General features: G+C 36.3%; 1 protein-coding gene across 1 annotated transcript in view; it reads left to right on the forward strand.

Annotated features, from left to right (window-relative positions):
- The window catches only part of KCNH5 (potassium voltage-gated channel subfamily H member 5), a 255555-nt gene that overhangs the window by 149979 nt on the left and 91649 nt on the right, over positions 1-13927 (forward strand). Inside the window, exon 8 of the mRNA XM_070418754.1 lies at positions 566-765. Within this exon, the coding sequence (XP_070274855.1) occupies positions 566-765 (200 nt within the window). The remainder of the gene's footprint in view (positions 1-565; positions 766-13927) is intronic.

The following is a 13927-nucleotide window of genomic DNA, read 5'->3' on the forward strand; positions in this document are numbered from 1 at the left end:
TTCAGGCACTCCCAAAGTTTCCTTTTAGCTGTTAATTCCAACCGCGTTTCTCTTCAGAACTTTCTAAAAACGGAACACTTTAATTTGTCTTCACTCCCTATATTTCTTATGTTGTGTCAACAATATTTATAAGTAGGGAAGTGTTCCAAAAGCTGGAAGGAGCAAGCAATGAGAAAGAACATACATTTCTAAACTGGATCATCAATCCCTAGAAAATTCAAATTGATCATTCAGGAGCACAAGGCTGGAGGATGACTTTAGATGCGAGGCTAGAATTTCCTAGGAAAATTATAATTTTGGAGCATTTAATTCTTCACGAAATCTTTTAGCCACTCTCATGTTTTGTCACATTGACCAGAGTATTACATATGCATGTTTGTCCTACTGTAGGTAACACTTACTGAATTAACACCAAATTCCAGGCACTTTTCTCAGGGGTTAACATGTATTAGCTCCTAAAGGTTATAAAGACATCTCTGTCACACTATTCATTGATTGGGCCAATATTCACATTTTCTTTTCACTTGGGATATTTGTTTCATTTTCATCATTTCTTCTCTTTCAGCTCTTCTTTATGCAACTATTTTTGGAAATGTTACCACAATATTCCAGCAAATGTATGCCAACACCAACCGATACCATGAGATGCTGAATAATGTACGGGACTTTCTGAAACTTTATCAGGTCCCCAAAGGCCTTAGTGAACGAGTCATGGATTATATTGTCTCAACCTGGTCCATGTCAAAAGGCATCGACACAGAGAAGGTAAGGGGTTATCATTATTGCTATTTATTTTCTATTTCAATAGGATTCTCAGATGCCTGTAGTTTTCCCACTCACATATTGCTTGTATAATTGTTTCATAAATGTTACTCTATTTCATAAGTAACATATCAATCAATCATATTATTGAATGCTTAGAAGGTGCAAAGCACTCAACCATTAATCATCAATTAGTACTAGTCATCACACTCAATTTAGAAATTGTGGGTTCTGAAAACAGCTAATTACTGCATTTCCATAAAACACTCTCATTGCCACTCAGAGTAATTTGCTACATTCCTCTAAAACTCTAACAGGGCTGCCATTTCCCCTGGTAGATTTTATTCTTGATTTTTCTCTTTGACCTTTTTGCCCATTTAAAATTTAGAAAACAACTGCCTTGCTTATAAACTAAAAAGAATTATGTTTGCTATCCTCCCCTAAATTCTCTCCCCTTTCACATGTTTCTAAAGCAACTTACAATTCTTTGTTTTTCCCACACAAATCTATAAGATGGACACTATCCTCCCCATTCATTTGATATCTCTAATTTCTTGCTTGTATTTTCATGAAACCTTTTTAAATGTTTCCCATCCATCTCATATTAGGGGCAAAGAAAGGACCGAAGGCCTCCTCACAATAAACAAAACCAAATTTTAAAAACTTCTCACTTCCTACACCCAGCTGACTCAGGTCAAATATAGAGGATGACAAATAGGGCTTGCACATAGGAGTTTTAGAGAAAACTGGTCGTGAGCTATTTTACTTTATAAGCATCAGTGGAGACTTTTATTTTTAGGTACTAATTTTTGACAAATGATAATGAAACGGCACATTACCTTCCTTGCCATTTCCCACAAACTTGATTTGTTCTCTTAATCATATGAGGTTGAGTTGTAGTTTTTCTATAAGACCTGCTCAACAAGTACCTTTCAAAGTCAAAGGGAAAGAGCAAACGGGCAAAGTAGATGTTTAGTTAGGGGAATGTCATGAAACAGCAAGCAGATAGTTTTTTAAGCCAGAGCAGGCATTGTTAGGAGCAGACGGTTGAGTGCATGTGTAGGGAATGAACATGGAATGTGAAAATTGAGGGAGAGAAGCCTGCTGATATACTCAAGGGTAATTATATGAAAGAATCTTGAAAGAGGATGACATGTGCTCGTCTTAAACATTTTACAAGATAAATTTGCTATTTAAATGGCCACTTAAAGTGGAAAACGTGACCACAGAGGAGAAAAGGACAGATTACATTTCCATGGAATTTGATTAATGTATAAATGATTCACTATGTGGTTAGTTGGGAGGGTATCCAAAGAAGGAACAGAATCCTCCTCAGGGGTGCAGGTGTGAGTCGGTGTTTAAGACGTCAAATGCAGGAGGTCCTTTGAGGTCCACCTTTAGTGAAACTGAGGTCACGAGGGAACTATCTACTTTATCCATCACCATCTCAGGTAGAAGCTTTTCTTCTAGAAAGTTCAGTGATGTCATATGGTAGATGACAGAAACACCAGTGAAATGATAGAATAATAGCCTTTTACATTAGAAAAGAGCCCAACCCAAAGACTGTGCTTCTCCTAGAGGACCTGTTCAACTGCCTGCTTTATGCCATTGGTAGAGTCTAACACACTGGCATGGGGTGTTGGCATGGCACTGCCATGTAGGAGAAAGTGATTTCTGGGTTCCTATTATTTACCATATTTTTTGGTTCATACATTGTGGTCATGGAAATGTACTTCTGATTATCCACTGGAGTACCCACTGGAATAATAATTAAAAATAGATGGAGAGGCTAATCTTAAAAGTGAAATAAAATTTTAATTCAAATGAAAAGATTTTTAAAGAAATAAGTATACATATTAAAGTGAATTAGCTTTTAGGTAAGAAAAAAATCATGGTTGTGCCTCCTAACTGAATGGGGAATCTTTGGATAGTTTATGTCTAATAGAAAAAGCAGATTCAAATGACTGGTAAATATGTAAGTTTTGCTGTGCATTTTTAAAAGGATATCTAAATTTATTTTAATATAGCAGCAAACTCTCAAGGCCTTTATTAATTTCTCCTAGCCTATTAAGAAAATTCCCACCCAGATGCATAAGAACTAACCGTAACAGCACTGTAAGTAAGGAGACATATGCCAAAGTCTTGGCTTCAGAGATTTCCGCTAATTTCATAGGCAATGAGGGTGAATTTTAAAAATCTATTCTTAGACTACCCACCATATGCTATACCAAACAAGAAAAAACAAAATTGGCATCCAGATGTCTGGGTTAGTAGTGAACCTAAACACCAAGGGGAAGACCCATATGCCTGTTGGGCATTTAGTTATTTGACAAATAAATAACCTAACACATAACTTTAAAATACTATAATAAAGTATTGAATTATAGGCCCAACAATTATTAGCCAAAACAAAGATGGAGTAGATATCTCAGAACTAGACTTTACTATGGATAAGAACCTTTTATAACTTAAAGGACCATTGCAAAGATGGAATTGACATATTATTTAATATAATTATAAAATGAACTAAAAATCTAATAAAATATTTAATGAGAGTCTTTCCACATGACCTAACATAAATATGAGAAAGACTGAGAGTTAAATGTAAAAAATAAGAAACCATAAACAATTAGAAGAAAATATGTAAATAACTTATTTTTGTATGTATTAAAGTGATGTAATACATAAGAAAGTAATTAATAAATAGATTTGGCTAGGAAATGTAAAACTTCTCATACCAAAAACTATGAAGATGAAAATGAGAGTATTTGTAATAAATACCATAAGTGAAAGGTTACTTAATATGTAAGGGTGATTTTATAAATCAATAATAATCAAGAACAAAAATGAGCTGAACACACTGAAGATAAAAATACAAATTACTAATCTATATATATAAAAGCCTAAGCGACCGTTCGACTGTTCAACCGGTAACTATGATGCCCTGCACCCTCTCGCAATCTGGGACCCCTCAGGGCATATTGGAGAGCCAGTTTCAGCCCGATCCCCAAAGACCTGATCCAGACAGGAGGGGCCCTGATCTCTACAGGCACAATCCAGACAGGAGGGAGCCCGATTCCAGGGTGCATCACCTGAGAACCGCCCTCTCACAATCCGGGACCCCTTGGGGGATGTCAGAGAGCCAATTTTGGCCCCATCCCCAAAGTTCAGGCCGAGGGACCCTTCTGGTGCACAAATCTGTGCACCGGGCCTCTAGTAAGCATATCAGAACATCTTATTTTCACTTTTAATGACTTAATATTGAAACAGCAAGAGACCAATTTTAATATGTCAAAGGGACAAAGTTAATGCTCAATCTTAGCAAAGGCTGTAGTGCCTGACACTGTCATATAGTTTTGGTCTGTGTATAATTTGGTATGGCATTGCTTGAAAGAAGTTTGACCAAGATAATACCCTAAATTCGGGATATTCTAGAGCTCAGTCCTGTGCCGCTTCCTCTTTTGACTATATTCTTTTCTTCAATGATATTCAATCCAATTATTTTAAAAATTTATGCAAACACCACTAAAATATACATACTCACCTTGGACCTGTTCCCTGAACTATAGACTTTCCTGTACAATTGCCCATTCATGTTCAGTGAAATTATCCAGAAGTGAACTAAACATCTCCCATAAACATGCTCCATTGATATTCTTCCCCAATGCAGTTAATGGCAACTCTACCACTCAGGTTCTTAGAATGAAATTCCCCTTCCCCCACAATAAAACCTCCATCAAATTTTGTTGACTCCACCTTCAGTTCTTACCACCTTTATTACTATTACCTTGTCCAAGTTACTATCATGTTCTATCTGGGTTATTGTGTAGCCAAATAACTGTGCTTTTACCTTTGTCTCTTTATGGTGTATTTTAGCACAGCAGCCAGTGAGCTTATATGGCTTTCATAATAAAACTTTCTATCTACCTATTTATCCATACATATATATTATATACATATCTTTACTCTAGGATGTTTTGGTAATAAGAATGAAATTGATTGAGCTTATTAAAAATATAAGGGTGGAATAAAGAAAATGAATGGCTGATGACAGTAATGACATAAATTCTGTAATTGTAGTAATAAAATATTAGAAATATGAATATACTAGATGATGTAACTTTAGTAAGTAGCTTCTCAATTTTAACAAATATCCCCTATTTGATGTTAGAGATCTCTGTTAGATTTCCTATTCCTCAATAGTCAAATACTTGTCTTACTATATTTCTTATCTCACATTTTGTTGATTACTTCTTTCAAATATTTTATTAATGATTATACCATAATTAACTATGACTACATAATGAAAAAGATTGGAATATAATGTATCGAAGCTAAATGTCTTTGTTCTGATGCTTCTCTTATTAGTTCAAAAGAGCTATCTTTTTTAGTTGCTAGTACAATAGAATTTAATGATGCATTGCAGCTAATTATAGAAAAACCTTCACCCTGATTACTGAGATTTCCTTCTATCATTTCTACATAGTTTTATAGATTTAAAAAAAAATTCAGCTTTAACCCACAATCAAATTAATCACTGTGATTTAATTCAGTCTTAACTTGCCTTATGTGAATAATGTTTTCTCTAATTCAAATTGTGGCATTAAAGTCAGTACTGATGTGGAGATTGTAGCATTTTTATCATAAAAGGTAGCCTTAGGCAATGTTTTTTAATTTTTACATATAGAATAGTACCTAGATTAATTATAATTGGTTGAAAGTATTTTATTGACTACTAATTACAATAGTTGCTCTAGATCCTCTTAAAATTTAATATTCAAATCCATCCCTTGGGCTTTGCTACTTGCTGACATTCTGTGCACCTAGAAGACAAAAGAAATGGGTGCAATGAATGAGTATTTAAAAGGAAAGAAGAGATCATAAGAAAAAATAAAAAGGATGATGGATAAAGCTCAAAAAATGTATCCTACAGTTTGAAATTATTTTACTGGGAAATAATTCAAGTAAAGTAGATGGCTAGGGACTTCATTTTCAGGTTTGGGGATTATATGAAAAAATGTACGACTTTGTATAATGTATAGACTACATATTTCTCATCATGCTGGATTTTTTTTCAGTTTTCTTTGTGGAATGAAGCTTAAAATTAACCGTATCATAATTTTCTAAATTTCCTAATGTCTTACTTTTTTTTCTAATATGTAGTTTGGAAAAATCAGTAGAAAAAACTCTTTGGTCTTCATTTCTTGTTTCATGTGTTTTGTAATAAGCATAAAATATCAGTTGGAAGATCCCATTATATGAAAAGTTCTATCAGAATTATGCAAAATATTCAGGCAACATTATGCCTGTAGAATTAAAGAAATTTATATTTTGAATATTTAAAATTCTTGGGTTATTTTTAAACCTAATCTATCACAGAAGCACTCTATTCCTTCCAAATACAGTAGGCAATATATTATTTCTACAAATAGAAGTAACTTCCTTTTAATCAGTTTATTTTAATATACAGTGGGGCCTTGACTTACAAGTGTCCCGACTAACGAGTTTTTTGAGATACCAGCTGTCTCTCAGCCAATTTTTTGCATTGAGTTGATAGAGTAATTTGAGTTAACGAGCTCCTTAACAAGCTCGGTCTCGGAACGAATTAAACTCGTAAGTCAAGGACCCACTGTGTGTGTGTGTGTGTGTGTGTGTGTGTGTGTGTGTGTATTAGAAAAGCATGCCTAAATATTTCTATTATTAAATGTGAAAAACAGGGATGGCATTCTTATACATACATGGCATCTTTTTCTTTTTTAAAAATATATTTTTATTGATTTCAGAGAGGAAGGGAAGAGGGAGAAGGAGATAGAAACATCAATGATGAGAGTAAATCATTGAACGGCTGCCTCCTGCACAACCCCTACTGGAGATTGAGCCCACAACCTGGGCATGTGCCCTGACCAGAATCGAACCATGACTTCATGGTTCATGGGTTGATGCTCAACCACTGAGCCACACTGGCCGGACTGGCATCATTTTCTTGATTCAATATTTAAATACTCAAGAGGTTCCTATAACAATGTACAGCTGAACTCAAAAGTGAAGGCAGCAGCCTTCCCAGAAGACTCCACAGACAAATGTGCTGGGTTCAGTGTACTACATAAATATATACATGTGAATATAGTGAAAGGAAGCTGAAATGGTCTTAAGATGCATTAAAGCACTTTTATCTTCAGATCAAGAGTGGCAATAATCATCCCAATACAGTCGATGTTAATCAGATTATAGGTAAAATATTGTGTTCAGCTTCCAGCTGGATATTTTAAAAGAAATATTATCAAGTGGCCACACACTTACCAGAATGTAAGATATAAAGTTCTGGGAATCTTTTTATAAGTCAAATAGTTAAAGGAAATATGAATATTTAGTTTGGCTAATTGAAGACGGGGAGAGTTATGACATGTTCCTTAATATATTTGCAACAACATGGATGGGCCTTCAGAATATTATGCTAAACGAAGTAAGTCAGCAAAAGCTCAGAACCATATGCTTTCACTCATATGTGGAATATAAAACTGAAATTCATAGACACAGACAACAGTATGGTGGTTACTAGAGGGAAAGAGCGGGGAGGCAAATAGGTGGTGATGGGAGATGATTAGACTTTGGTGGTGGGCACACAATGCAATATACAGGAGACATATCATAGACTTGTACACTTGAAATCTATATAATCTTATTAACCAATGTGACCCAATACATTTAGTTAACTTAAAAAATTAAAATTTAAACAATATTCAAAGTATTTAAAAATGCAATGATCTATCTCCTTCAGGAGGAAATGAACTACCTGCCTTTAAGAATGCAGACAGAATGTAGTACAGATCCCCACACAGATTGCATGGTAATTGTGTCTGAGTGCTTTTGAGTACTATTACATATCAGATGTTGTTTATAATACAAACACATATATTCACAGGGTCCAGTATAAGAAAATATAGGAAGGAGACTTGACTTTGGATGGTGAACACACAATACAATATACAGATAATGTGTTATAGAATTTTACTCCTGAAACCTATATAATTTTATTACCACAATAAATTCAGTAAAAATTAAAAAATATAGGCCACAATTCTGTAATAATTCAATAATTATTTTCCCTGATTTTTAAAATTAGTACATCTAAATACTATAGTTTTGCAAATGAAACTAACTGTTTTTTTCCTAAGTGATAGAATAAAGACCATCTTTAAAAAAATATGAGGACCCAGAATCCCTGATAGGGCTAAGCCAGGCCAGGCCAATGGGACAACTGGCATGTTTTTCCTATAGACTTTAAATAGACATATAGTAAGCCTGAGAGGCTATGTCTAGTCTATCATTACAAAGAACTATATTCCTCAGTCTGTAGTATGAAAGCATCATGCCCCAAGTATCTGAAAGCCGTGACATTTCTCTCCCTACCTAAACATATCAAGGGAACTTAACTATCGTCATGTCCACACATTCTTTTCAGTTGTTACCTACTGAAATATTCAGAGTAAGTGTTCAGAATTACTTTTGACATTTCTCTTTTCTAGCTGACCTTCAGGCCTTATCTGAAAAGGTAGACATTATCTGAAATTTTATTTTTCCTTTCATGTATCAGGCATTAAATAAACTAAGACTCAAGTGTTTATTAGAAACATTACAAGTAAATGAGAACTTTAATATTTGCTGTGAGAGGAATTTGGAACATGCACATATATATATATATATATCCTCCTATCTAATAAAAGAGTAATATGCAAATTAACCGTCACTCCATCACAAAGATGATGGTGGCCACGGAGCTGGAGCGAGCAGGAGGCTAGGTTGCCCCCGGTGATGGAGGAAGCTAAGCTTCCCGCCTTCCCTGGCCAGCCCTCAGCTCCACTCAAGGCTACAAAGTTTCAATTATAGAAGATAAATAAATCCCAGATACCTGCTTCCAGCCCGCGGGTGTGGTCAGCCTGAAAACAGCCCTCAGCCCCTCACCCAAGCTGGCCAGGCACCCCAGTGGGGACCCCCACCCTGAAGGGGGTGTGGCCAGCCTGAAAATGGCCCTCAGCCCCTCACCCAGGCTGGCCAGGCACCCCACTGGAACCCCCAGCCTGATCTGGGACACCCTTCAGGGCAAACCAGCCTGCCCCCACCCGTGCACCAGGCCTCTATCCTATATAATAAAAGGGTGATATGCAAATTGACCCTAACAGCAGAACGACTGGGAATGACTGGTCACTATGACCTATCAATGCAGGAGATGCCCCCTGGTGGTCAGTGTGCTCCCACAGGGGGAGCTCTGCTCAGCCACAAGCCAGGCTGCCAACTGCCAGCACAGTGGTGGTGGCGGGAGCAGCGCTAAGGATGTCCGACTGCAGCTTAGGCCTGCTCCCTGCTGGCAAGTGGATATCCCCCAAGGGCTTCCGGGCTGCCAGAGGGATGTCTGACTGCCAGCTTAGGCCTGATCACCCGGGGAGTGGGCCTAAGCCAGCAGGTGGACATCCCCTCGGGGGTCCCAGACTGTGAGAGGGCACAGGCCGGGCTGAGGTACCCCCTCCCCATGAGTGCACAAATTTTTGTGCACCGGGCCTCTAATATATATATATATATACACACAGGGTTCGGCCCTTGTAGCCGTGGCAGCTTGCAACGGCCCTCGCAGCCCCAACTTTATCTGGAAGGTCATCTGGATGGATGTCTGGAAGATCATTTGGTTGTCCAGTCTAATTAGCATATTAGGCTTTTATTATTATAGATATACTTTGTTATGACTTTTGGCATAGTTTATGAGTGTTGCAGTTCTAGCTTTACATTATTGTTAGCTAATATAATTATTAGTCAACATTTTGTGTGTCAGATAATAGACAGCATTAGTTTTCTCCAGTAAGGGTAAGGAGATGTTATATAACTAAGTTAAATACCGAATGACTCAAACCTCTCTCTAGGAATTATATTAAGTCCATTCTTTTTATGTACCGTGTTGAAATTATTTTAGTGCAGTTGTTATATAACAGCTCTTTGCCACTAGCCTCTGAGGAAGGGACAAATGAATCATTTAATTGTTATAGTCCAGGAGTAAGAAGTAGGAGTTGTCCATATGGGGCCATGGATGACTTGTTCAGTAGCCTGGCTTTACCAGGAGGAGTGCGTGCCATGGTTCTGTGTCCACAGCTATGATGGAGATACCACCACCCACCTCACTTACTTAGCTGGGGGATGAAAAGTGCCCACGTAGCACCTGCATAAGATAAGCAATAATAAGTGTTAGCAAATAATGTAGACGATAGTGGGTATAATCGATTTCTTTCTTTACCTGTTAGAAACTGCAAGAAGTAGGTCATGCCAGGCACCATTTCTAATCTTAGTGTTTGCCTACCATTTGGTACGTACTGTTGTCTTTAAATATAGGTGAAAATGGAACCACAGTTGGAGAGTAATTTGGGTGAATAAAATACTTCTACATACATACACACTGAAGGCAAAGACAAAAATATAATGTGGACTTTGGGGGAAATGTAAGCCATGAATGAATCCACATGCTGCAGACTACGTCATAGCATGAGGAGGTGTTTGGATCTAACCTGCTGTTTTGTTCTGAGCTGCCTTGATTGATCCATTTTCAAACTCTCACTAGAATAAATCTACAGAAATGGTTATTGAAACACCTACTTTTGAATGAAATTCTAGTCCTTCCCACACAGTTTTTACAGTTTACTAGAAAAAGGTAGGATTATGCAGATGGTTGGATTTTACAAACCGAACTATTTAAAAATGATATTTTTATTTGTGTAATTTCTGTTGTTATTATCTGACTATGTTTGTTATATCTTATGTTTCTTCCAGGGCTTTGTGGTTTTCTACTCCCCACCCAGTTTCCCATCTATTTTATGGTTTTTTATGATAAAACCTAAGAGGTGCCTGTCCTTTGGCTTGGGAAGATTGCTTTTGATTTGGGATTCATTTATAGTCTATGAAGTACTGAAAAGTCTCTTTTAGCTCCTTTACTATTAGTGCCAAATAACCATAGGCATCCCTGTCTGACAGAGCAGAAGGCAGCAAGAGGGTGGAGAAAATAGAGCAAAATAGATAAATACAAATATAGTTATGTTAGAAAAAGATCCCTGTGTTTGTTCATTGCCCATTGCCTCAGATGGCACTTCATGCCCTACTCCTGGCCTAGTCCTAGAGTCAAGGAGAGGAACACATGGTGGCATGATCTGGAGGCTTTCTCTCAATTTTACTTTTCATAGTCTTGATCTGTCTTGAAACCTTCAAACATTCTCTTTTTCTCTTATATTTGCATTCTTTCTCATTGCTTTATGTCTTGAACTTTCTTGAGGAAATCTGCACTTTCCTAATTTCTGCTGGGTTATGTCTGAGATATAGAAATATCTACTAAGGGAAGGAGCTATATTATCATAGAATTTCTATATAGGAAAATAGCCAATTTAAAAAATTTGTATCCATATCAAAGGGAACTATGGTTTTGTAGGGTATCGCAGTAATTGCTAAGGAGCGGTAAATTAAACACAATCCTTGCTCTTGTATTGCCCAGAGTCTAATGGGAAAGGAAAGAGTTAGCAACAAAAATAAACATACAATTCCAAATTATGAGGATGCTTGAAATACAGTACAGAGAACCATGTGAGATTTATAAAAAAGGGGAGAGGGAGTGAAACTAATTTAGGTTGGAAGAATATAGGTTAAAACAATAGAGAAAGCAATAGAATTGGGACATAAAATCTTGTTAGAAACAGAAACTCCCCAAGCCTTGGCCACATTTATTTTGTTTGATTTTGAGAACATATATTTATATTATAAATATATACTGTGTTAATATTTATATTCCATTTAAAGGATATGCCATATTTATCAATCTCCTATTATTGGATATTTAAGACATCTAATGATTATATTAAGGTAAACATTGAGAATGGCATTTTCCAGGTCAAAGGGCATGCATATTTTTTTTTAGCTTATATAATTTTAAAAGTTTACGTCTTTTAAAAGGTCAAATGAGCTATAACAAACATAAGTTTACCTGTGTCCTTTCTCATAGTAACATCGCTAATATTAAGCATTCATCTTTTTAATTTTTATGAATTTAATAGGTCAATAGTCTTAGTATATTTAACTTTCACTCTTATCAATACACTAGAGGCCCGGTGCATGAAATTCGTGAATGGTTAGGGTCCCTAGGCCTGGCCAGTGATCAGGGCTGATCAGGGCCTTCCAGCTGCTGGCTGGGACCTTCTGGCTACCAGTCGGGACCTCCCTTGCCTGGCTGCAGGCTGCAGGTTGTGGGCTGGGGCCTGCCTTCATTCCGCGCTGCCCTCTGGTGGTCAGCGCATGCCATAGTGAGTGATGGAACTCCTGGTCTCCTGGTCAAACTCCCGAGGGGACACTTTGTATTTTAGCCTTTTATGTATATATAGATAAGTACTATAATTATCCCCAATTTATTATTATGGAATTTGGGCTCTAAGAGATTACATGACTTGCCTTAGGTCACATACAACAAAACTTGGATTTGGACCTGCATTACAGAGACAATGATCTTTATTAGCTACTATTATTCTTGTTGCATATTATTATCTGGTGGACAAGTATCTCCTTATCACACCTTAATTATTCCTGTTTTTTCACATGTTTATTTTTTTTTCAAATGAAGTTTCTTTTCCCTTCCCAATCATCATCTTCCTAAACATTGAAAATAAATCCCACTAGTTTTTTTTTACTGGAATTGCACTATCATAATCTCAGAGTTAAACATACAACAAAGGCCATCAGAAAACTTATACAGGTTGGCTGCTCAGACGAAATATGGCAGGCTCGTGTGAAGGAATTCAAGACCTTGGGCATAACTCTTCTAATGCTGAGTTAGAGGTTCCACTCCTAGAACCCAATGTGAAGATCAGAGGATTGCATACCTTGGGTACAAACTGGAGGTAATATAGGTGAGGTATGATGAACAAAATGCTAGGTCAACAGTAAGGAGACAAGTTCTAGTCTCCCAGTCTAGTTGCCATATTCAATCACTTAAACTCAGTCTCAGAATTTATATTCTTTCATGATCTTTACATTTCTGAGATTAAAATTTAAATATTTGGGAAGATTTTGTGAGAAGTACCCAGAAAAAGTCAGAAGATGGAGTCTGAATTAATAGTTTAATATTATAACCTTGTATCAAACTTTATCTTGATAATAAATGAGAAATAAATGGAAAGCAACCTTTCCAGGGGGAACCTGTCATTGTTAGAAGAGAAGCAAACCAGCACAGCCCCCAAGTTACACCTAGTTGTTTCGATTAAGATCCCTCTTTTCAAATGGCACAATTTAAAATTCCAGTACATTCAAAGAGACTTACATGTTTAATCTGACAGTTATTACTTGGCTTTAGAGTGCCTTCTAAAGTAGAAAAATCAATGGTCTCATAATTTTCGCATGTTTTTAATGACTCATACATTTCAGTAAATTACAGAGCACAGTACAATTAGAAGTAATTCATTCATTCAACCATTCTCAAGATAATTGAGAACCATTTTTTCTATATGATAAGGAAGCAAATAAAACTAGAACCCCAAGCCAACATCCTCTTTACTGTAAATGGTAATACTTTATTATCATTTAAATCTTCTGTTAGAAGAGTTTTGATTTAATAATGGCTTATTAACTTCATAATAAATATTGTGTGGTTAAAGGAAAGGAAACATTATTTTTAAAAGGAGGTAAATATTCTCTATGTTGAGAGCTGAGGCATGACAGGAAGTTTGGTCACGAATTCATATATATTTAGATAGATATTGATGGACAGGTTAGAACTTAAAGATCTGTTTCTTGTTCCAGTATTTGATAATAAATGTTGATTAAGTCCTTACTTACAAGACATTGTTCCAGGCTCTGGGATGACAATGATGAAGCAGACAATTTCTGTCACACAGGACGTGCAATCTAGCAAGATAGATGAAATCAATTTTTGCTTCCTTTGACCTACTGATACTGTTTTACCTACATTATATACTTTTTGTAAAAATACATTTTCATTTTCTATTTCTTTCAAAATTGGAATGAATTCAACCTAAGAAAAAAATATTGAAATTCCTGTTGAGCTGTATTTGAACCTTAGGAAAGGGAAATGTGTTTGCTATTCCACTGCAATACTAGATACCTAGTACTGTGATTTCACAAATAGGCATAA

Source organism: Myotis yumanensis, unplaced genomic scaffold (assembly GCF_028538775.1).
Source record: "Myotis yumanensis isolate MYYU_CA2020_CCGP unplaced genomic scaffold, mMyoYum1.0.hap1 SCAF_1, whole genome shotgun sequence".
NCBI lineage: Eukaryota > Metazoa > Chordata > Mammalia > Chiroptera > Vespertilionidae > Myotis > Myotis yumanensis.